General features: G+C 40.8%; 1 protein-coding gene across 1 annotated transcript in view; it reads left to right on the top strand.

Moving 5' to 3' along the window:
• The window catches only part of LOC137611239 (ryanodine receptor 3-like), a 101,992-nt gene that overhangs the window by 31,332 nt on the left and 45,312 nt on the right, over window positions 1-25,348 (top strand). Inside the window, exons 4-32 of the mRNA XM_068339330.1 lie at window positions 1,444-1,518; window positions 1,693-1,771; window positions 2,329-2,441; window positions 3,654-3,753; window positions 4,162-4,255; window positions 5,021-5,095; window positions 5,680-5,836; window positions 6,387-6,551; window positions 6,926-7,047; window positions 7,793-7,973; window positions 8,871-9,006; window positions 10,632-10,727; window positions 11,060-11,178; window positions 12,504-12,637; window positions 13,959-14,200; window positions 14,543-14,735; window positions 17,427-17,643; window positions 17,726-17,830; window positions 19,751-19,854; window positions 20,684-20,767; window positions 21,042-21,201; window positions 22,646-22,793; window positions 23,026-23,228; window positions 23,512-23,686; window positions 24,013-24,221; window positions 24,308-24,507; window positions 24,597-24,663; window positions 24,747-24,907; window positions 25,070-25,235. Coding sequence (XP_068195431.1) covers window positions 1,444-1,518; window positions 1,693-1,771; window positions 2,329-2,441; window positions 3,654-3,753; window positions 4,162-4,255; window positions 5,021-5,095; window positions 5,680-5,836; window positions 6,387-6,551; window positions 6,926-7,047; window positions 7,793-7,973; window positions 8,871-9,006; window positions 10,632-10,727; window positions 11,060-11,178; window positions 12,504-12,637; window positions 13,959-14,200; window positions 14,543-14,735; window positions 17,427-17,643; window positions 17,726-17,830; window positions 19,751-19,854; window positions 20,684-20,767; window positions 21,042-21,201; window positions 22,646-22,793; window positions 23,026-23,228; window positions 23,512-23,686; window positions 24,013-24,221; window positions 24,308-24,507; window positions 24,597-24,663; window positions 24,747-24,907; window positions 25,070-25,235 — 4,080 coding nt within the window. The remainder of the gene's footprint in view (window positions 1-1,443; window positions 1,519-1,692; window positions 1,772-2,328; window positions 2,442-3,653; window positions 3,754-4,161; window positions 4,256-5,020; window positions 5,096-5,679; window positions 5,837-6,386; window positions 6,552-6,925; window positions 7,048-7,792; window positions 7,974-8,870; window positions 9,007-10,631; window positions 10,728-11,059; window positions 11,179-12,503; window positions 12,638-13,958; window positions 14,201-14,542; window positions 14,736-17,426; window positions 17,644-17,725; window positions 17,831-19,750; window positions 19,855-20,683; window positions 20,768-21,041; window positions 21,202-22,645; window positions 22,794-23,025; window positions 23,229-23,511; window positions 23,687-24,012; window positions 24,222-24,307; window positions 24,508-24,596; window positions 24,664-24,746; window positions 24,908-25,069; window positions 25,236-25,348) is intronic.

The raw sequence follows: 25,348 nt of genomic DNA on the forward strand, positions 1-25,348 counted from the left end.
CTGATCTGTTTGATCTGAGGGTTGCTGGTCAAAAGGTCCACTGAAGTGGTCTCCTTTCTCTGCTCTGCCACCTCTTTTTCCTTCAGATATGCATTTTCGGAAGCCATGATACTGTGGCCACATGTATTCTGCAAAGCTGACACACCTTCAAATTAATGTCACTTGTGATCAACAGCAGGATAGGAGACAGAGCTTTATTGTTTCTTCCTTTGTACATCTGTGATTCAATAGTACAGTGTACTCATTTTAATACAGTTTTAGTCATTTCAGTAATTTAAGACCATTTTTTGCTGCAATGTTTCCACAAGTAGAAGATGATTTTTGTTTCTGCTACAAGCTGCAATTCCTTTTACTGCACTCTATCTGTACAGGACAGTGCCCAGCCATAGGATGAGGAAGTAAGTTGGAGACTTGAGGTTTATTGGTTGTGGTGATTGCAGCTGGATGTGCCTCAAAGCATTAAGCTCAGTACCTAAGCCAGCAAATAGCGGTAGCCAGAAGCACAGAAGGAGCCTGGAAACCAGTGCTGCAGTCTGCACTACACAACTGCATCAAATCACAGGCCTGTAGCCAATTGAGGGGGATATGAAAGAATGAGAAAAAAGGCTGAATGAAACTGAATCAAAGGTGAAATACTGCCAGGATTCATGCACTTCTGTGATAATTATGACTATATATCTTTGTATATATTTTAATGTGACGAAGTGGTTCTAGCTTCAGTTTACATTCCACTTCTATGGTTAAATTTTGCTATTCTTGTGCCAATGGTGTTGAGCTGTACAATGCAAAAGAATATTTTTGTTAAGGTCCAAAAGCTCTAGAAAACAATCACATGTTCCCCAAGGACGTTAATGTGTAAACCAAGGAAGATGCTGGCAGACAGGCTCAGGAGAACGAGTTATTTCTTAATAATGACACTCTTTCTTACCTTAATGCTTCCTAGAGGCTCATAAGAAAGGTGAGTTTCATGGGAGTTGGTTGCCAGAGAAAACCAACAAAAGCTCTTGCTTATCCCCACGCATCTCTTCCAATAGAGATACCACCTCTCCTAATCCTAATCCAATTCCATAAAATGCGGAGTCACACCCTGCTATTGTTGCATAAGAGACTGACAGCTGTTGTGCATCTTTCCCACATTACTGTAGTCAGTGTGGTGGAAAGATGACCCCTGCATCATTTTCATTCATGGATACAGGAACGCCAGCTCCTGTGGCACTTCAGATTGCATGTCTTCATTGGTGAGATAAGATGGGAAACCCTCCAAAAGAAGTGTGTGCCCCAGATTTCAGGTCATCGTCATTGGCACAAAGAGCCTAGAAGAGGTCAACATTCAATGGCAGAGGTTGAGCGTATATTGAAGCAGTCTGGGGGCTGCTGGGGTTCAGTCAGGAGCTTCAGCTTGATCTTTAATTGTGTGTTTCTTTTCATGAATCATCTCTGCAGGCAGCACAGAGCGGTGGACATAAGACTCTTCTGTACGGACATGCAATCCTCCTGCGCCATTCCTTCAGCTCGATGGTAAATGACTGCATCAGTGTCACCACCCCTAAGAACATTCAAACATGATTTGTGGGTTTTGCCATTAGATAGTTACACACGACAGTCACATGAATGACCAGCACATGTGTGCCGAGTCCTCTGCAGATGCAGTGTGTGTGTGATACGTCTCTGTTCTGTGTCTTTTGGCCACAGTACTTGGCCTGTCTGAAGACTTCAAGGTCGCAGACAGATAAGCTGTCATTTGATGTCGGGTTACAGGAAGATTCAGCAGGTAAAGTAACACCTTTGGAAAAGTCTGCTGTCATCCACCTTCAGTTGTGTCATTCTTATTTTTTCTTGCTCTCTGATGTCTTCAAGCCCCCTCCTTTCTCTCTTACACATTGTTTTTCAATGAGTTGTGTTTTACTTTTTCAACATCTCAGCTAATATTGCCTATAGAGTCCTGTAGATATGGTGCTGGTTACATCTTTGCTGCACATTCGGTAAGGTTGCCGTGATGTCCTGGTTCCTTGATGTTCTATTTGCATCTTTTGTTATTTTGTACCATATAGTCACGTCATTATGCTCTGAAGACAGTGTTCCCATGGAGCATCTACGTGTCCATATTTTCATTGCTTTGTGCATTATTTGTAATTTCAGATGTACATGTATCAACATGATCTGTGTGTGTGTGTGTGTGTGTGTGTGTGTGTGTGTGTGTGTGTGTGTGTGTGTGTGTGTGTGTGTGTGTGTGTGTGTGTGTGTGTGTGTGTGTGTGTGTGTGTGTGTGTGTGTGTGTGTGTGTGTGTGTGTGTGTGTGTGTGTGTGTGTGTGTGTGTGTGATTGTAGGAGAAGCCTGTTGGTGGACAATCCACCCTGCCTCCAAACAGAGATCTGAAGGAGAGAAAGTGCGGATTGGTGATGACCTCATCCTAGTCAGCTTGTCGTCAGAGCGATACCTCGTACGTTTATTTTTAGCTGTTTGTTGAAGCTGTAACTAGTGTATGTGTATGTTTTGTGTGTATGTGTGTGTGTGCGTGTATGTGTGTGTGTGCGTCAGCATCTTTTAGAGCGTAATCATGTGCGTGTTGTGTGTGTCTGTATGGAAAACCATCAACTCTACTTTTCCCGACATGGCAAAATTTCAGATTGTCCCAGTCCTTGAACAAATTGCTGGTCTTTCTGCCTGACCTTTCCTTCAGGGGGCTTTATGTTAAAAGGACGTCTTTCTTGTCCTTTGTGGTCATAAAACTGCTAACACTTACATTCAGCACGTATTATTTGCATTGAAACGCCTGCTCAGCTGGATTACGGTTCCTTTTGACTTATCATCTTCTTTGCACACACACGCACGCACGCACACACACACACACACACACACACACACACACACACACACACACACACACACACCCCTCTATCACCAGTATTGTGTTCCTTTGGCACTTCTGAAGAGACTTTCGCTTAAGTGGATCTTAAGTGATCTTTAGTCATCAGTTAAACCCTCATTCCCTCTAAGCTTAGCATCACAGCTCCATGCTATGTTAACCCTGGGAAACATGCTCCCTGTGATCCATGAAGTTGGACATAGATACCAGGGTGGTGTTTGCCTTTTTTGTGACAGCAGGGGATCAGCCAGAAGGGCAAAATAGTGTCATGGCCCCCAATGTCATTCATCATATACAGTAGGGACAGCTTCAGAGGGACCCTGGAGACGGACGGATATCGGGATACAGCTGCCACAAAATCGGATTAGCGGAGACAGAAAATGTGACACACAAGCATTACAGCCCCCAAAAGAGAGCAAATCGTCAAATCGACAGTTTTATAGTTCAATTACTCACCTCTAAACTACATTTTTAATGGATCAAAAAGTTTTTCAAACACTACTTTGGTGTCTGTCACCATCATATTTAGATTGATTTCATAGAAGTATTAGAAATCCATTGTTAATTCTTGAACCACATTAGTTCAGATCAGTATAACCCAGTTCTAATGTGATCCATTCTGTGGGAGAGAAAGTAGCGCCGCATAGTTAAATTGTGTCTGCGTGTAACCCAACTGACATCTCGTCTTTAGATCTGTTTTTTATGTTCAGCCCATGTGCTGCTACTGATGACGCTGTAAGCAGAAAAAGTCAATCCTCCAAATGATTTTTCTTTTCTTTCCTTCAGCATTTATCAATCTCCAATGGTAACATCCAGGTGGACGCTTCCTTCATGCAAACGCTGTGGAATGTACATCCCATCTGCTCGGGTAGCAATATAGAAGAAGGTATAGATAACACACAACCCAGAGATCATGCTAGAACACTTTCCCCGCATCTGAACTATTTCATTTAAAAAGAAGTAATCTGATTTGATAGTTTCTATGAAGAATCAGATTATTGCTGATCTAAGAGCAAAATGTTATTTTTCAATGTGGTCATTTTGATCTGTGAAGCTTTGATTGTCATGTGGAATAATCCTTAACTCAGGGTTTACCATGATCTGATCTTTTTGGATTTGTGTTTACAGGAAAAACACTAATAATTAGTTCAGTCTAGGAAACATTTCTTTTCAGGCTGCATCTCCAAAATAATCAGCATTCTATATAGAGTGAGAAAGGCAGCATCAACTACGGAAATTAAATATCACTGATATATAATCATTTTGAAGATTTCTTTGCTTATTCCTCCAATAGGCTACCTGCTGGGTGGTCATGTGATGCGGCTGTTCCATGGACATGATGAGGTGGTGGCGATTCCAGGCTCAGACCAGAGTGAAGAGCAGCAAAGGTGTGAAACACAGCCAGTATTTAACAAAAGCTACAGCAAAAGGGTCACACTGTTGTCATGTCTAAGCAGTTATGTAGCACAGGAGAAACTTCCTGACCTGTAAGTAACCTACTGTACAGTTCCTCGGATCCCACCTCGTGTGATAAAAATGGCTCTGAACGGCGCAACACTTGGCTGTCTGGGGAGCTAAAATAGCTACTGTGGTATTTTTGTCTGCTGTGTGACTCCTCAGCGTCAGCACAGATAAGGTAGGTTGCACATTCTGGGTGTGAAGTGGGCCAGAACAGTTGTCACAGTTCAGTCATACTTTTTTATGGAAGTTAGAAAAGTGCACAACAAGTATAAGGAGCATGGTTAGATTTAATTTCCAGTCCTGATTTTTCTCCTACTGTCATTCTTGAAACCCAAAAAAGACATCAAGCTTTTTGGAGGTCTTCCCTTTTTCTGGGTCAGATAACGCTATCATTGGTGGGTTGATGAGCGATTACTTTTATCTTTGGACCCAGTCACCCATATCACTGATAGACGGTGTCGCTGTAGGCTGTCAGGGTGAAAATGTTGTCTCTGTTTCAAGGACAGAACGTAGCAGTATTTACTGCCTGTGGTTCAGAGTCTGAGCATCCTTCCACTGAATATCAGAGTGACAAACATAAGGAGACAGTGTTCTAAGCCAGAATGAAGGAGCATGACAGCATCAGGGGTGGATAGATGTTTTATGCATCCATAGACTGGCCACATATGGCCACATATGCTTCTGTCCCCCAGGATAGTGAACTATGAGACGGGTAAAGCCGGTGCTAAGGCCAGGTCCTTGTGGAGGCTGGAGCCACTCCGAATCAGGTGGGCTGTTTTAAGTACTGTAATCTGTTCCGTTTTTTGGTTTAAAATGTTCAATCACTCCCTCTGTTATCCTGTTCCACCCTTTTCCTTTTATCTACTGTTTTCCTTATTGTTTCTATCCCTATCCATTTATCTTTACACTCCGCTTCTATTTGCCTACCTCTGATTTAATGCTGCACTTTGGCCTTTCTGTCTTTTTATTCCTTTAATTGTGTTCCTCGCTTTAATTTTCTGCCTTTCTCTTTCAAGTCTTTGTCTCAGCTGTGTTAAAGCCTCATAGGCGCGCAGCTTGTAATTCTTCCATTTCACTTCCTCTGCATATATTTGGAACATCTGTGGAGTTTTCAACCCTGGTTTGTTTTGAATTTCCCCAACAGAAACTGAGGAAAGAATTTTAAAAAATGTTGTCAGCTATTTGATCATTTTTGTGTTGCATGGCATTCTGAATAATTAACAGCTGGCTGCAATGTTTACATCAACTAATTGGCTGATGTTAGACTTCCAGGCATTATGAAAGGCAGCCTTTGTGTTCTTGTAAATTTTCATGTTTGTTTACTTTTAATGTGTGGGTGTCACACTGACAGCTGGAGTGGGAGCCACATCCGCTGGGGTCAACCCTTCCGTCTGCGCCACCTAACCGCCGGTCACTACCTGGCCTTGACTGAGGACAAGGGGTTGGTGCTGCAGGACCGGGAGAAGTCTGACACCATCGCTACTGCCTTCTGCTTCAGAGCCTCGAAGGTTTGGACACACACACTGAGATATGAGGACACAGAATGTATGTGCTTCACTTGATGCTGGTCCTCAAGGTGAAATGTGTCACATGGGGGCACACTCATTAAACATGAAAATGACTTGTAAACGATCACATCTAAACCTTTCAAACGAAACCCCCACTCCACTCCCTCCTCTGTGGAATGGAAAATCAGATTTTTTTCCAAGGACAAAGGAAATTATTGGACCAATGACAGCTATGCCAAAGAGGTTAATTTAACTGCACATGCAGACTCTGTCAAAACCAACCAGTTAGACCTAATGTGTTTTATGGAGTTAGAAGATATGGTCAAAGACCGAGAGCCAGTTAGTGGCCCCACCTTATGTGAGGAGATTTTTCCCTGAGGGTCATCATGCTGAAGTTGTATCTGACACTTAATGTCAAAACAAATGCAATCATCCCACTGAGATGATACAGTCATAAAACACAGAAACTTCTGGCTATTGGGTTGGTGGTGGTGAAATAAATGTCACCCTGTGTGTATCTTCTCTTCTCCTTTCCCCCTTCCACATGCAGGAGAAGCTGGAGCAGAGCCCCAAGCGGGACATCGAGGGAATGGGGGTGGCGGAGATTAAATATGGGGACTCGCTCTGTTTCATCATGCATGTGGCCACGGGACTCTGGCTGTCCTACCAAGCACCGGATGTAAAATCTGCCCGGCTGGGTCCCCTAAAGAGACGAGTGAGTGGAGAGACACACAGGCATTCATGGTCTATGCATCAATTTTTATTTAATATTATTATTTTTAGGGAAATATGTTTGTTGATTTTTTTTATCTGTCCCTCAACTAAACATAAACCTTGGATGTTGGCTATCATGGCAGGAGGTGTGTATGTGTGTGTGTGTATGTGTGTGTGTGTGTGTGTGCGTGTGTGTGTGTGTGTGTATGCGTGTGTGAGTGCATGCGTGTTTGATAATGCGTCCATTGAAACACAGCCAGAGAGCCTGCAGTCTCACCTGTGTTCCAGACATTGTTATTCAGGGATGGATGACGATGGCTGGATTACCCCCTCCCCCAAACTGTCTCACACTCTCTCCCCCTCTTCCCTCTCAAGGCGTGCCTACATGCTGAAGGTCACATGGATGACGGGTTGACCTTGCAGCGCTGTCAACACGAGGAATCCCGCGCTGCTCGGATCATCCGCAACACCACGCTGCTCTTCAACCGATTCATCAGGTTTGCTAAACGTGGCAGCACAACGTTGAATATTCCTCACTAATGAATGCTGCAATGCAACTGCACAAATTGCCCAATTAATCCAAATTACTGTCCGAATTTGTCTTGTAGCACTTTATTAGCGTAATCTGAAAAATGTGCTGTCACTTGTACAAGTCGTCTCACAGCCATACAGTGATGAACCTAATTAATACAGGTGGAGATAGATGAAGCAGCCTCGAAACACCCTTCATTATCAAATCACAGAAGAAGCTTAAACCCAAGCCCTGTAGATCCTCCCACTGTCCACACTTCTCTTGAATACACACAAGTGTTTAGAGTGTTATATGAATGAGCAGCCAAACCCCGAGCAGCTTGCTCACTGGTCCAGTCATGCATGTCCGAATGACAAGCTTTGGAGCGACGTCTCTGCTGTGCACGGTCAGCTGTGATCAAGGAGGCTGCTATGCAGCTCAGTAAATGTTTCTAGGTGTTTGTTATGAAATGGCCCGTTGTCTCCTGGGTTGGGCACTCATGGCTGGGACACACACATCTCCTCTCCCACGCTTACAATAGGAGATATTTTTAGCCAGCAAGCAGAATGCGTTTCAGCATGGATGAACCTGTGGAATAAACATGTGTGTTAGTCATCACAGTGTCTCCTCCAGTCTGCTCAGCCTCCCACTTACAGTGTTTTCACCTTTACTATTCTTGAAATAACTTGATCATAATCTGTCTTCATCTGTGTTTGTTCTCTCCTCACCAGAGACCTGGATTGTCTGGGTGTTAAGAACAGGGTGCTGATCTTGCTTCCCTTCGAGGAAGTATTGCAAACCTTAAATGACCTCATCACCTATTTTCTGCTCCCTGACATCGAACTGGAGCATGAGGAGAGGCAGATCAAGCTACGCTCACTCAAGAACCGGCAGAACCTCTTCAAACAGGAAGTGAGTTTAAGCATTATGCAAACTGACCATCCATGAAATTTAAAAAAAAAAGTGCCCAAGAGTAAAGAATTTGACTTATTATTGTGACGATTTCAGCAAGTGACTGCATATAGGAGTGAGCCAAGAGCAAATTTGCAAAAGACAAAGTGTGGGAAAGTCTAACACAGATCATTCTTTGTGGTATTTTTGAATGCTATCATGTATTTGAAGGTCTTAACTTCGTAGGTGTCAGCAGCTTTTGGTGTTATAATTTTTTTTTATGCTTGCCGGAGTGCATTGAACCATTCCGTTATGCCTCCAGGACCTAAATTACTTGAATCAATTATGGTGTCAGCTGCCTTACTGAGGGGGTCTGTGATGTCATCAATCCAAGCTCCCCTTTATTCTAACAGAGTAGAGAAATGTGTCCTCCAGCCAACATGCATGAGCATCAAGTAGGCACCATAAACATGCATCACTTAGTTCTTTCAATTTATGAAGCAAATATTCAAAATTATGCATATTTCAGCAATTCATCTCATTTAACTGTCTTTCTCTTCCAATTCACTGAAGTATCAAACCTCTCTCTGTCCCACCCTGATGCATTAGTACATTTAGGAAGTCACTCTAGGGAGCTAACTTGATTTTTACTGGCATTACATCTTTTATAGTTTCCATTTTGTCTTCTTTCCATATTCTCTTAGTGTATCCTATCAGTGTAAATATTTCTCTATAGAATAAATTACAGTCATACAGCAGCCAAATGGGATAGGACAATACTTTAGGGCTTTCATCAAATGAAGTTACTGTGCTATTTGTAGCTTTTTTCATAAAATACTTTATTCTTCTCTGTATTATTCATTTATTTTGTTTATGAAGGTATTATATTTATATGTTGCATCACTGTGCATTTCTCAGGGCATGTTGACTCTGGTGTCCAACTGTATAGACCGTCTGAATGTCTACAACAGTGCTGCCCACTTTGGGGAGTGTGCTGGGCCAGAGGCCGGAGCAGCCTGGAAAGACATCCTCAACCTGCTGTACGAGCTCCTAGGTGAGAAGCATACACACACGCACACACACACACACACACACACACACACACGCACGCACAAAGGTGGGCTTAAACCAAACTGCTTCTGTAATCAATCAGAGTCAAGCGATGTTGTTTGGAGCAGCTGTGGGTGTGTTGCTTCAGTGGTGACGAGGAACTTCACTGATCTGGTATTTAACCTTTAGATGGACACTTGCTTCAAACTCCAGAGATCTCAGTTTATGTGATCAGCCAGAAAAGATCAGGAGTCCCATACCCTCAAATTCAAATACTTTAGCTGCTCCCTTTTGAATAGAAGATTTCTTTTTTTCTCCACTGACGTTTGTTGTTATCAATATGCCATTTTTGTCTTTTCTTTCTCTTCCTCTTGCTTTGTTTGTTGTTTTCCTCTTGCATGAAGCCCCTGAAAAATCTTTTCCTCCTCTTACAAAGCAACCGTATGCTCTGTCAGATAAAGACTAATCTCAAGAAAATGATCTGGCAGGGAAGAATGGATGCATTTTACTCTCTCTCTCCTTTCAGGAAACTCTGCTGTCTTCTGTTTTATCTGACAAGTGCAATGCTTGACTTGAATATTTCCTTCACAGGTTGGGAGATAAAAGATACGTTTTTAAGCACAGAAGCTGAAAAAGACAGAAGGGTCGTTATTCTATGTAGCATTGTTGTAATCTGCTCTGTGCCAAATTTTGTGGCCATAACTATTGAAACATCTGAAAGATGCTTGAACAGTGACATTTAAATCAAGCATGTCTATGTCTTTTGATTAGGAAATGCCCTCAGCAATGGAAGAATACATTTTATAAAAGAGAGTTCCCCCCAAAATAATATGTACTGTAGTAGTCATGAATTAAACCACAAATTCTGTAATAGTATAATAATGTCTAGTTTCTATTTGCGGGCCAACAGAAACAGAATTAGTGTACATGTTTGACCTCTCTTCATTAAAGGTCATATAATATTTGATCTTTGGTTTGGATACACGTGTAAGGGTTATCTTTTACTGCACCTTTTGAAGACCTTCTGACCGCCAGGTTTGTCTGTCACACAGTGAAACTGCACATAAAGCAGCAGGCTGAAGCCTTAGTTATGCAACATTCACAAGATTCACATTTGAATTTATCAAAATCATGAAGACTTCCAAAAGTCTCCTAGTTTTGTAGTTCCCTTCATTAAATGCAGCCATTGCATATCATCTGTTAACACTTACTTCACCTCTGGCTTGTATTAGTGTTCCATCCACGTCTCTCATCCACCCCTTCCACGCATCTGCTTAGACAAAGCACTAAGTGGATATGGGATAAATCCTTTCTTTCCTTCCTTCTCCCTGTCTGTCAGGTCACCCTGTCTATTTTTGCGAGGACGTGTGTGGGTGGGTTTGTCCTTAAGTCATTATGACTTGATTCTCCTTGAGACACGCCCCACTCTAGCAAAGGCATCTTCCAAATTAATATTTACATACAAATCAACGTAGAACCTCACTCTTTCTTTGCTTTTTGGTGTTAATGTTAGGTTTTCACCTTTGGGTGACGTCTTTTTGCCGTTGTGTATCAAACCGCAGCATCTAGCAGCTGTGTTACTTTCTATTTCTAAGATTTGACAGATGCACATCTTCATTTTCCCTGCAGCGGCCTTAATTAGAGGGAACAGAAACAATTGCACACAGTTCTCCAACAACTTGGATTGGCTTGTTAGCAAGCTGGAGCGACTGGAGTCTTCATCAGGTATGCTCATGATAATTCTTGCACAAAGTAAATCTATAGTGAAACAAAATGGTGTCATTATTTGAATTTTCTTTGTTTAAGGAAGATGACAAAACCACCAAGTTCCCTAAAGGGTAATACAGCACTCCTGATAGGAAATGTGTCTTACAAGAGTTTAAAACATGACACTGTGCTTGAAAATTCTGTTAGTGCCCCTATTTTATAAATGTATGTTGAAAAATGTTGAAACAGCGGTAAGTCTTGTAATCTCTGCAGTCTCATTGATGAGTGTCCTCCAGCATGTCTATCTCTTCTGCGTGTGTTAACTAATTGATGAATTTGCGGCTGTGCAGGCATCCTGGAAGTTCTGCACTGCATTTTAATTGAGAGCCCTGAGGCCCTCAATATCATCCAGCGTGGACACATCAAGTCTATCATATCACTGCTCTACAAGCACGGACGCAACCACAAGGTGAAGAGCAGGCAGTGCCACGATCAGCTGCTAATCTGGTGTGATGCATGTTAATGACATACCTGGGCTTAATATGTTCTGTGTAATGTGATGTGCAGGGACCATGTTGAATTAAGTGGTAAGTAAAGGTCAAAGTAAGACACATGCTGAAAATACATTATAAGCAATGTAAGCAATTTATTACTATGAGTTTATAAAACTTTCAAAATCATAACATTTCAGGATGCAATCACAAAGTCCAGTGTCTTACATGAGTGTAAAGGGAGACATAGGTATTTGACTCAGTTCAGAGGTAACATGCTCTATCTATCAGGACATCCATCTTGGCTGGACACAAAGCCCCTTCCAGATTGTAGATTATTCACACATCTGTTTTTATCTGGATTAGACAAATGAGATGCTGAGTGGCGACAGTAGCTCAATCCACTTGGTTTTGGGCTGAGGACTGGAAGGTGGCTGGTTAGAGTCCCATGTGGACCAAAAAGTTAAGAGTGAACTGGTAGTGGAGAGGTTCCAGTTCACCTCCTGAGTACTGATGAAATACCCTTGAGTAAGACGCTGTACTCTCACAAGTTGCTTGTTGGGCGCAGTGTGAGTAGACTAAGTGTGGAAAAATAATTTCCCCAAGGGCACCATTAAATGTTGTTTCTTCTTCTGATAATTAGTGAACTGTAGAGGTCCTCATAGGTTGATGGTAGGGAAACTTTCTTCAACAACTTTTCAACAAGCACTAAAGGACACCAAAAAGTGACTTTAGTCTGTTTTATCTTGCATCCATTCATCTCTAGTTTTCTTCTCATTAGGTTCTCTAAAATGCTTCAGTGAATTCACATTTATTTCCATAACACTTCCCTTTGGGTCTCTGTCACATATTTGTCTCTTTAGCTACCAATTAAGTGTACTTATATTCTACCAGCATACAAAATTTTGCCTTTGACACAAGACTCCAGGGAGTTTGACTGCACCAACTTCATCATGAATCCAGTCATTTGATACTGAAATCCAATCAGGAAAGGATAGAATGATGACCAGCGTCTCATGTAAACCTGGATGTTAGTAAAAGGAGTAACAGGCAGTCAATGAAACAAGGAGTTGTCTGACTTGTAACTTTTCATTGGTCTTCATTTGCATATATTACTGGACATGTTTTCTCACATTTGTCATCCTGGACAGTGATCTGGGAGAAATTTAACACTGTAAGTCATTTCTGTCTTGGGTTTAATCTGTTCAACAAGGTCAGTGTGTGATCTGTTAATGTGGAGCTGTGATGCTCTTCCTCTCAGTGGTGTTAATTTCCCCTCCTGGATCCCACCTTTTTTTTTTAGATTTTGGATGTGCTCTGCTCGCTGTGTGTGTGTAATGGTGTGGCTGTACGAACCAACCAGAACCTAATCTGTGATCACTTGCTGCCCAAGAGGGATTTGCTGCTGCAAACACAGCTGGTCAATGACGTTCAGAGGTTAGCTTTGCATCCACACACCACATCACTTCCTACCATTATGCTTCTTATTAGATTAATATTGCAATACAAGACATATTATTATTAGTGCTGTCAGGCGATTAAAAAAATTAATCTAATTTATTACAGAAGTTGTAATTAATCTAATTAATCGCATTTTAATCTCATACCTTTCAAAGGCCCCCAAATAAAGAATTAGAATTCTAGGACTTTACAAAATTGTAGTGCATGACTAATCAATAGAATACACCAAGAAGAGAAGATTTGAAATCCACATTTTTATTGGTTAAGTGCGCTTTAAAAATGAAATTCAAAAGAAAAAGGCCAAGCACATCAGCAAACCAATTAGGACTGGTGCATTTCTCAAAAATGCAATACAAATACATGTAAAATAAATAAATAGAATTCAGAAATAAAATAAGGCTGAGTCTCAAATAGGCACATAAGCAGACTCTCAATCAAAATGAATACTAAAGCTGACTCAATACATCAATTCAAAATGAATAGAATAACATGCCTCCAAATAAGGCAGCATCAACCAATAGGCTTTTCCTTTAAAAGGGTAAGCTAACGTTCAACTCTGTGTCCTTGACATGTTTTACATTTAAATGATACGTTAGGCTGGAGCTGCTTCGGTGATATGAAAGTTCTCTTTTACAAAAGGTACAAATAATAATAATAATAATAATAATAATGGACTAGATTTATATAGTACTTTTCTGGACACTCAAAGACGCTTCACATCGGATCCATTATTCATTCACTCCTCATTCATACTTGGTGATGTAAGCTACGCCTCCGTCAGTCTGTGTAGCCACAGACTAACGGAGGCGTCTACAGTGCAGATTAGCAGCGCAGAATCACTGCGTTTTTGTTGATATTCCCGTCTTTGTTCTTTTTATAAATAAACTTTCCGCCCAAAGGTCCAATGGGCTAAATTTAAAATGCTTGCGCATTGACTTGCCACTCGCGATTAATTGCGGCCCCGGATAAGTGGTTGATGATGGATGTAATTTGCAGCGTCATTAATTAATTAATTAATTTGTAAATTCATTGTTGTTTGTCTATAAGCACAAGTACTCCGTCTAAAGCTCTGTACTTACCGTATAATTAAACAACATGAATTTACCTTCCATCAAATCATCAGAACAGTTTTCTGATTGAGCTGAGGTCATCTGTTTTGCTCTGACCTTTTAAAAATCTCAAGTAAATTTAATCATCTTAAAGCTAAATACAAACTCATCAATTTCACAAAGAATAAACACTGCAAATTAATCTACATGATAATAACTCATCTTTTCATGCGTTACTTCATTGTCAGCATGAGACCCAACATCTTCCTAGGGGTGAGCGAGGGCTCAGCTCAGTATAAGAAGTGGTACTATGAGCTGATGATTGACCACGTAGACCACTTCCTGACCAGCGAGCCCTCCCACCTGAGGGTGGGCTGGGCAAACACCAAAGGCTACGCTCCCTACCCTGGAGGAGGAGAAGGGTGGGGTGGCAACGGAGTGGGAGATGACCTCTACTCATTTGGTTTCGATGGACTTCACCTCTGGTCCGGTGAGTGGGACGAAGAATATTCTGTGTTTGTCTGTAACTCATATAATAAATAAGCTCATGTATTAAAGATTACTTAATGTTGGGCTACAGCCAAGTTGTGTCTAGACATAACCAGAATCGTAATGGGATGAAAACCTCACCAACATGTGTACAAATGAGTGTGTTCAATCCTGTGTGTGTGTGTGTGTGTGTGTGTGTGTGTGTGTGTGTGTGTGTGTGTGTGTGTGTGTGTGTGTGTGTGTGTGTGTGTGTGTGTGTGTGTGTGTGTGTGTGTGGTCTGTCCCAGCGTCACCCACTGGGTCTTGCTTTGCATAACTTTGGCCATGTTTTTGTCCCACACAGGTCGTATCCCTCGTGCAGTTGCATCGCTGAACCAACACATCCTGACCTCAGAAGATGTGGTGAGCTGCTGTCTGGACCTGGGCGCTCCAAGCATCTCTTTCAGGATCAACGGACAACCTGTTCAGGGCATGTTTGAAAACTTCAACACAGACGGGCTCTTTTTCCCTGTCGCCAGCTTCTCTGCAGGGGTCAAGTGAGCATTTTGATTTGTCTCGCCCTTTTTGTTTGACTCAGACTAATCTGCTCTCTGACAATATTGTATAATAAATTAGCAACACTGAAGCATAGATCAGAGAAGACGGAAAACACCAGGGCAAAAGTACACACTGTTTACAACGCATCTCTACGCTCTCTGAAATGCTGTCTGCATTCGATCTGTCTAATCCATCCATTTGTTCCTGTAAGAGTTCATGAATCCTCAAGGCCTTCAGACTAGACACTTGGCTGCATACTCCACTGGTCTTCCACCTCAGCAACAAATTGAGAAGGTCTTTTACAGTTTTTTCAGGATTTCATGACTAAATCAGTTTTTACCTTACCAGAGACCCCGAGAGGATAGTTTGATTCTATATGGTAATACAAGCTGTTAGAGAATTGATTTGATTTATATATAAGTTATGTAAATGATGTCACTGTGGCTAATACCTGAATGATAAACATCTACTGTACAAACAAATTCAGCAGGAATTTGACCTATCAATTATATTCCTCAACTAATCTCAGTCATGTTGCTGGATGTTTTGCCAACAGCGGAGGTGTAGGGGTCTGGTGGGAATGCGATGACAGCACATACCCTGTACTGTCTGATGAAAATGCATTCTCAGAGCACATTGTCGTTCCTGACAATTTTAGACCAGAGAGGGAATTGAGCGTACCATGTGATTCAGCAAATAGCGTTTCATAGAGGAATCAAGGGAGAACATTAAAACAATATGTGATTGTCTACGGAAGAGGCCCGACTGCCGAGTCAGTTATCTTCTATGACTTTGTTTTATTATTCGACAAGTAGTAGTCTGCAGCAGCTCTGTGAGGCTGTGATCCAAGCTAAAGGTCGTGGTCAGATTGCAAAGGTTAATATTATGCTGACCAGGTATCGTCATCCGGCAAATTATTTTATTAATTTCCACTTATTCAGTTGTAAAGTAAGGAGTTCAATATCAACTAGCAGGAACCCATAGAAATTCCACGATAAAACAATAAGATCAGACTTTGTTTGTTTTGGGTTTTTCCTTCGCCGTCACAAGAAAACAAACCTCTGTGTCCAACGAAGCCGTAATGGCTCCGTGAGTGTGGCATTGATGAATGCGAAGACGAAGACCGCTTCGGCATTACTGTCCAGCCATCTGGGTAGACTCGGCTTCGTGAGTTCGGTCCTGGTGAATTAAGCAACGGGGTTCCCCACACGACAACATGAGGTCCATCACAATTAAAGAATATAAACCGTTATGTTTGACGAAGCCAAAGTAAGTGAGAGACACAGTGAGGTTTTCAAGTCAAATATATAGGTGGGGAGATATCAGTGATGACTGATTTTATATTGGACTAGATACGAAGTAGGATGACATGAGATTTGTACTTTTCACAGTAGCATAGGAAAAATTTGACTTTTTTCACATCATAACAATAGCCTTATTTTTTATCATCAAAATAGTTTAGATGGACATCATTTCAATCCTTTATTATCTTCAGAAGAGACAGTCTGAGTCTTTATTAATACTATTTCATTTATATATGCATTTGGGTGTTGTAATTTTTTATGTAATCCAAAAAAAATACTAGCAGTCCTATACCGTAACTCTGGTTCCAAGTATTTGACAGCATAATGGTTTTGGACGTCTCCTTGAATGACCACGAGGTAGCAAGAAACAAGAAATCCCCCATCATTCTAAAATTATTCTAATGTCCTTTTCAGTTCTCAACAGGCATATTTAAAAACCTCACTAAATTCTTTTACATCAGATTTTGAGAATGTTATCACACATCACACATTTTCCTCACATTGTGCAGGATGGGAGGACATCTGTAACACAGGCCCAGAGGTGGGAATTGGTGATTCTGCTCTTCTTTTCCGCTCTGTTCTAATCCTTTTGATTTGATTTTGTTTTAATTCTCCCTTTACACCAGTCATTGTTACTGCTAACTTCACAGCAGACATCCATCTTCATCCTATAATGGGATAATGTCATAATGTCACCAGATGCTTCTTTTCCAACTCCACACTCCACAGTTGACATTATAATTACATAATTATTTTCGGTATTAATTGTTAATAAATTGAAAAAAACATAAACTTGACTTGACATCAAATGCAATGACTTGTGTCCATCATTTATTATTAATGACTTACAGAGCAAACATGCTGCATCTCATATGAGAAGCACTACTTTCACCACTCCTGAATGCTTGAGAACACAGTGGAGCTTGTCCTTGAAACTGACCCACTGAACAGGGTGAACATCTCTGCAGATTTCAAACGTGCCAGAAAATGACAGCCTCACATCTCTCACTCTTCAATTATTGAGGGCTGCAGTGAGAACGGGCTTACACCACTACTACTGGAGTGGCTATTTTTGGCCAGCCTCAGGAGAGCCTCTTCACAGTGATGGCCTGAGACACTTTTTTTTTCCATTCTCAGAGCTAAATTTGTCCCTGATAGAGCAGAGGCTCGAAGAAATGGAAGAAAAAATGCTGTTATGTTTCACTTGTGTTGGTTTTCTTTTCCCTTCCTGCTTTGTTCATTTTAGATAATCTCTTTTATCTAAAAATACAATTCATATTTACACACACATTTTCCAAATTATTAGGCTTGTTCTTACGTTTTTATTACATAGAATTATACAACAACAGAATAAACTGACCCATGACCAATGTTTAATTCCTGCAGGGTGCGTTTCCTCCTGGGCGGTCGACACGGCGACTTTAAGTTCCTGCCTCCATTGAGTTATGCTCCATGTTATGAAGCCCTGCTTCCAAAGGAGAAGATGAAGGTGGAGCCGGTGAAAGAGTATAAAAGGGATGTGGATGGAGTCCGAGATCTGCTGGGTACTGCACAATTCTTGTCTCAAGCCTCTTTCATTCCCACACCTGTTGAAACCAGCCAGGTAAGCTAGCAGGAGAGAAACAAATAGGTCAACGTGGAAATATCCTGCTGTATTATTAAAGTTGTTCTGCATTTGTCTTCAGGTTGTTATGCCTCATCATTTAGAGAAAGTCCGTGACAAACTGGCTGAGAACATCCATGAACTGTGGGGCATGAATAAAATCGAGCTCGGCTGGTCATATGGCAAGGTGAGAATACACTATGCCTCTTTTATGACACACTGACAGCAAAATCATCACTCTGACTCAGAAGTTTAAAACATAATTCATACATTTATCCATGTTTTTGAAGAAATAAGCATCAAAATAACACAATTTTTCCTGTCAAGTTTGAGTTAAAGACCTGCTTAAAATGCATCAATTGTTAATAGTGCTAGGATTAAGTCATCAGAAGCCTGTTCGTCATCTTGCTTTCTCTTCTATAATTTGCGGTTCACACCAAAAAAGAGGGTAAGTGGAAACTGTCATTTTCCATATTCCACAAATCATTCAGTCAATTAGATATGTCATTCCAGTTTGTAGGTAGAAGAATCATTGTGTCTGTGATTTAGTTTGAGTTCTTAATAACAAGTCACCAAAGGGCAGAATGGAGTCTTTTGGAAATCGGCAATAAACGAAAACCTTTTTTTGTCATTTTTTTGAAAATCACATTTATTGATTTTTAAATAATATGTAATCTGTCGTGCAATTGTTATTTTTTGTTGCATTTATCATGTTCTATAACATCTTTTGACATTTTCTTGACATGGTGGAAACATTCTAAAATGTTTGCAGTGTACAGTAGATCTCACTCTGAGGTTTGCTTGATGGACAACAAAGATCTGCTCAAACAAGTTCAAACATGCAATCAGACCTCAGAAAAATAAACAAACAAAAACAAAGACAATTGGGTAGGTTGAAAATATTTTGCATTATTTTATCCTTTTAATGGAATCACATTAGCTATTAGCTCTTTCTGGTCACTTTATTGATGCTATTCCAATCCTATTCTGTATTATAAGAAGAATTCTCCAAAGTATTTTACATTATTTCAGTTAATTTTACTGTTTATTATATGTTTGTTATTTTTACCCGCTATTAGTGTGGGCATAATCAGTAATTAATATCTGATATATTTTGTGTTTCTCAGTCTGATTGTGGTTTATTGCATGTTAGCCAAATGATCAGCACCAAAATGACCTGTTTTGCCCTCCAGTTAGTAAATTACAACAAAAGAACAACAGAATGGAACTCAGCTCTTATGTCTATAATACAAACAGACATCAGAGTCCAGCATCTCTTACTAATACTGTTGGCTTCTAGGCTGTTTTTAAGTTTCTACATAATCTTATTTGTAACATGAAGAGTTTTAAATCTGAACATGATTTTTTTATTGTTTATGTTTTAACGTTTAACTTAATAAGTCAGTGATTATGAATCTTTAGACAACCAAGGTGCATATAGAATTAAATATATAGTGTTTGTTTTGATGGAGATACAGCTCATTCTGTGCTCTCTATTTTTCTGCCCTTGTAATTAATTACAGCAACAGTCACAGTAGACGCCCTTAAGTTGAGAAAGTAAACAAAGTGGCATCTGTCATTTAGCCCCAGTGTATGAAAAATAGTTTTTGTTATTTTTCCGTGAATGTAACTGTAAGACAAAGAACTGCCCGAGTTCTTGTACTATTCACACAAGAGCTGACCGTGTTCACAGCCCTGCATGTTTTTCCTGGTAAACATCCGCCATTGCCATGTCACCACCTCTGAGCAGCATTGCCAAAGGGATTATTTGGTATCAGGCGTAGCCTCAAGAGAGGCCCTTACGTCTGGCTTTGTATTTCAGCCACACACCTTTCTGTCTCCCTGAAGAAGAAATGCTGCCTTCTTCCTCCTTCATAACATGTTCACTACAATCTTATCACCGCCACCATTAGCAGCCTCCTTTTAAATAGCATCCCCCACTTCCTCTTGGTTCATAATGACACTCACTCACTAGGCTGTGTATTTCATATACATATAGTTAGTAACGTTTCCCACATGGTGTACATGTAGCATTATTGTGTAGCAAGGTGCAGGCAAGAAAGGAATATATAATTTATTATGTCTGTGGCTGTTCTTGCTCACATAGATACGGGATGATAATAAGCGGCAGCATCCGTGCCTTGTGGATTTCTCCAAGCTGCCTGAAACAGAAAAGAACTACAATCTGCAGATGTCAACAGAAACTCTGAAGTGAGTTTAATATGTTGGATTGTTTTTCATCATATTATCTTGGAGAATAATACAGAGAATGTGGGATGGAGTCAATAAAAAATGGTTCTTTTAATATTTACTGGACTTTCAAAATTATTTAACCCTTAGACACATCCTTTACAAGAGCACACATTTATTTATCAGATGTTGTTAAAAATCCCATTGTTGGGCAGGAGAGCCCAAACTCAAACTTAAAGAAGTTCATCACTGCTGACCAAACAAAATGGAAAAGGTTAGTTCCAGTAGTTAAGTTTCGGCTACTGGAGTGAAGAAAGAAAAAATTTAACTTGATGCTGCCTTGATGTATTGATTGAAATTTTGGGGTTAGGAAATATATACTATAAATTTTGCTCCAAAAAATAAGTCTTCTTGAGTTTTTTCCAGTCAACAGTGTGCTGCACAATACTCCCAATGAAGATCCCAGTGATGTATTAGATGTGCTTTTTATAAATGGACTTTAATGACAGTGCAGATCATTGAGATCTGTTGAAATTAATACCCATTCAGCGGCAAGTAGCAGACACATCAGAGTGAAACTGATAGGTTACTGAATGACAAACGTTTTTATTGTCACATTCTCCTTTCACAAAATGTGAGTACAAGTTGTCGAAAGCTGCTCATACTCTGCGCTGTCCTCTGGGTATTCTTTTGCCTCGTCTCCTGACAAATTAAAACTTCAACTAGTGGATTTGTCTGAGAGCAAAAACTTCCACACCAATGTGTGCAGCACTGTCAACGTGTGGATTAAACAACTGCAGACAACATGGATTTTGTCTGCACACTGATTTTACTTTGTTTTTACCCAAAGGACCCTTCTGGCCTTGGGTTGCCGTATCGTTCAGGTCAGTTCAAACGCTGAGGGTTCCCTCAAAAGGATAAAACTCCCGAAGAAGTAAGTGTGCATGTTTATATTTGAGTTTTTCTCAATCAAGACTGTGTGTTAGAAAGCTTTTTTTAGTTTTTGGTTTTGATTATTTCAACATCAAATGAGAGGTTATTTATATTTCTAACCAGCAAATGTATATTTAATTCCTTTCTGGAATAAGACCCTGAATAAAAATAAATGTTAAGTGTCACTATGTGTGCATTATTGTACCAAACTAGAAGTACTGTTGTTGGAATTTCCTATTACTTTGACAACTGAGGAAAAATATTTTTTTCTGTAGCTACATGATGTCCAATGGTTATAAGCCATCTCCTCTGGACCTGTCTGACATAAAACTGACTCCAGGTCAGGAGCTGCTGGTGGACAAACTGGCAGAGAATGCACACAATGTATGGGCGAAAGACCGCATCAAGCAGGGGTGGACCTATGGCATTCAGCAGGTACACAGTGTGTTTGACATTTTACCATTATGACTTATTCAGTATTTAGAGAGATGCTCTGCAGTAAAATACAACAACACACAGAACAGATACATCTCGTCACATTTGCTAAATAAGCAAATCCTAAAACTACACACTGAAATCTACCTTCTGTTATACCTTTGGTGTATTTTGGTGCTGTTGCCGTAACATTTGATAAAACACTGTCTCCTGAACTCAGCTGCTGTTTCCACCCTCAGTGTGATGTAGAATTTGTCACCCCTGAATGAATATAAACTTGTAAATGAATTTAATCAAAGGTTGTTGTTTCTGCAGTCATGGGAATCTTGGGTTTTACTTTAAAGAAATGCCCTTTGATTTTCACTGGAAGTATTGTTTCTCATTTGTATTCAGAAATTATTCAAATTTCAACCAGTCAGTCAGTGAGTGAAGACTCATTAATATACCCCTGTTTATAGAGAAAGAGGTTTTCTGTCTGTTACACTTCAGTGTAAAGGATCCCAAAACAGACCCAAAATTCTGAGATGGTGCAGTTCAGTTTTAATGTCAATTAACCACACATAGTAGCAAGGATAAAAACAGATAAGCAGTCCATGACAGTCAAGTGTTATCCACAAGGGATATCCAAGGCAGAGTTAGAGTTGGTACCCAAGAAAACTGTTTGAAAACTCCAGGAATAAGGCTGGATAATGAGGGAGGGAGGTAAAACAACAAACTGCCACAGATGGGAAGGAACACACAACTTAAACACTCTAGGAGGGAGGGAACACGAGAGGTGTCCCCATACAGTGACAGATAATGGAGGAAGTCAGAAAAGGAATCAGTTAAGTGAAACATCAGGAAAAAGTAACTAAAAAAAGAAGGGTAAACTAAACACCAGATTAAGACAGTACCTGAACACAGGTTAGGATGTGGACAATGTTTTTAAGCCACGTGTTGATTCAGACATTAAATAGCTATATCTTTAAGACAATACTTAAAGTTGATGGAAATTGGTCATTTTTTCCATTTATACCTGCTCTGCCATTTTAGCCAGTGTAACTGAACAAACATAAGCAAACAGTGTGAACAATAAATTAATTTCCTTGGTGAAACTCTGGAGAGCAGATGTTTTTACAAACTCTCAAAAAATTGTGTTTTTACAACACAATTTTTTATTTAAGTCTTTATATGACTTTGGAAACTGGTATGTGAGACCAAACAAGCATGCAATCTGCATAATTGACACAAGATTTGAAATTAGACATCACAAATCGGCTTTGGTGGCGTTTATGCAATACATCCATGGATATGTCCCGGTGGGAGCACCGGTATGGGAAATTACTCTGGAAAGTGACAACAATTGGTAATAAATGAGTACTTCACTTCTCAATGAGTGCTCCAGTTGATTTGTTGAGACAATACAATCCATAAAATTTCCTCTGACTCCCTGGTCTGCCTGCAGGATCTGAAGAGCAAGCGTAACCCTCGCCTGGTTCCATATATGCTGTTGGATGAACGCACCAAGAAGTCAAACAGGGACAGCTTGCGGGAGGCTATTCGCACTCTGATTGGTCACGGATACAACATTGAGCCCTCAGACCAGGAAAGTGGTGAGTGTCACTCAGGGACACACGCCTCGTGGAATGAGCAGGCATTCAAATTATCCAGGACATTCTTGTTACAGGATTGTTTACCAGGTGACCTAACATCAGAATAAGACTCTAAGGTGGCTAACCCAAACCCTGGAACTATTTTTTTTTAAATAATAGTCATTCATTATTGGATACTGATAGGCTGGATACTCCATAGGCTGACATTCTTGTTGTCCCTTCCACCCTGCAGGACAAGTGGTTGAGCGGCTCAGCATTGACAAGGTTCGTTTCTTCCGAGTGGAGAGGACGTACGCAGTAAAGACCGGCAGGTGGTATTTTGAATTTGAAGCTGTGACAGGAGGAGACATGAGAGTAGGCTGGGCCAGACCTGGATGTAAGCCAGATGTGGAGCTTGGCACTGATGAACTCGCCTTTGTCTTTGATGGATGCAGGGTGAGTTGTTAACTTGGACTAGACTAATCATGAAAATGTGAGAAAACTCTTGTTTATTACTCCACTGAAAATGATCAGTAGGATTTAACTCTAATTATCTCTGTGAAGTTGTAGTACTCTCAGGTTTTATTTAAGCAGGCAAGAGTGTAAGTAACAATCTCTGCAGGGCACAATATTCTCAGTTTGAGTAAAGAAACTTCAAAATGAGGAAAATCTGATCGATGCATGCTTGCACACACATACAACAATTGATATAATTTTATGACTTCTGTGTTTTATCAAGGGTCATTGCCTGAACATGGGCAGCAGATTGTTTGGAAGATGCTGGCATGCTGGGGACGTGGTGGGCTGCATGATTAACATGGAGGACAAGTCCATGATCTTCACCCTCAATGGAGAGATCCTCATTACAACCAAGGGCTCCGAACTCTGTTTCACAGACTTTGAAACTGAGGATGGTGAGAACATACTGAGCTGTTATGAAAGCCGAAGGTCAGCGATTGTTGGACTGATATGGGGATTGTGAGAAGAACTGTTCATCATATTTTAATCATGCTCTCACATGCAGAACAAATGTCATGAACACAGGCTGCCCACACTGGAGTTATAACTGGAAAATAAGTGCCTCCCTGTAATGAAATCACCTTTATTTAATCTGACACTTGTAAACTGCTGAATTGATTTCCCCCTCCCTTCTTGCTTTATAACCCCAAGGGCTTTTTATTCATTCCTATGCCTGCTTCTCTTCCTCCACTCTCCTTTGCTTCTTCTGCCTGTAATTCAGGTTTCATTCCAGTGTGTAGTCTTGGCCTGTCTCAGGTGGGTCGTATGAATCTCGGCAAAGATGCTAGCACCTTCAAGTACTACACCATGTGTGGCCTTCAGGAAGGATTTGAACCCTTTGCCGTCAACATGAACCGAGAGGTCACCATGTGGTTCAGCAAGCGTTTACCTACTTTTGTCAATGTACCAAAGGATCATAACCACATTAAAGTAAGCACAAAAGCAGAGAAATATTTTTTAGTTAAAAACCGTAGGATTAGGGTTTGGAGGATTTCAGACTTTTCTTGTTCTTGCAGGTAACCAGGATCGACGGCACCGTCGACAGCCCTCCTTGTCTGAAAGTCACCCACAAGACATTCGGCACCCAGAACAGTAATGCAGACATGGTGTTTTGTCGTCTCAGCATGCCTGTAGAGTTCCAGTCCATCTTCAAACTCACTCCTGTCATTGACATGAACGGGGCCCATGAGGAGGACGTCCTTAAAGTCAAACACAGGTTGCTAATTCATGTCTGAGACGTTCAGTCCAGTCAGAATCAATCAGCTGTTTTTTTTAAAATGCTCTGCTGAATGTGCTTTCTGTTAGATATCCGTTGAGATCCGTGAGGCACAGCGATGAAAGTAGACGCGTGGACTACACCAGCATAACTACAGTATAGTTGAACCCTTTTTTGAGAGATTACCAATTTCTGTAGAGCCTGCAGAGGTGGCTAATTTTTCCCACATTTCATTTCAGTACTATCACTCCGTAAGAGTATTTGCTGGTCAGGACCCTGCCTGTGTGTGGGTCGGCTGGGTGACCCCCGACTACCATTACTATAGCAATAACTTCAACCTCAGTAAAAACCGAACGGTAACCGTTACACTTGGGGATGAGCGAGGGCGAGTCCATGAGAGGTGAGAAGACAAACCATCTTGCAATTGAGTAGCAGTTCAGTAGTTCACAACACAGTGTGATGTGGATTAAAAAAGATTGAATTGTTTATTCAAGTTTCAGAGTTGCTCAGAATGACATTATAGTGTGTAAACCCTTTTTAAATGGTCTTTCCACTCTGATAGCGTAAAGAGGAGTAACTGCTACATGATCTGGGGTGGAGATGTCACCAACTCTGCTCACACCTCGGGCCGCAGTAACGTGGACTTAGAGATCGGCTGTCAGATAGACCAGGCCACTGGCCTGGTAACATTCACTGTCAATGGAAGGGAGATTTCCACTTCTTACCAGGTACTTACAATATGTGTTGTGTGTGTGTACACACACACACACACACACACACACACACACACACACACACACACACACACACACACACACACTGTATATACATAAGACACTCA

This window comes from Antennarius striatus, chromosome 17, assembly GCF_040054535.1.
Source record: "Antennarius striatus isolate MH-2024 chromosome 17, ASM4005453v1, whole genome shotgun sequence".
NCBI classification, from domain to species: domain Eukaryota; kingdom Metazoa; phylum Chordata; class Actinopteri; order Lophiiformes; family Antennariidae; genus Antennarius; species Antennarius striatus.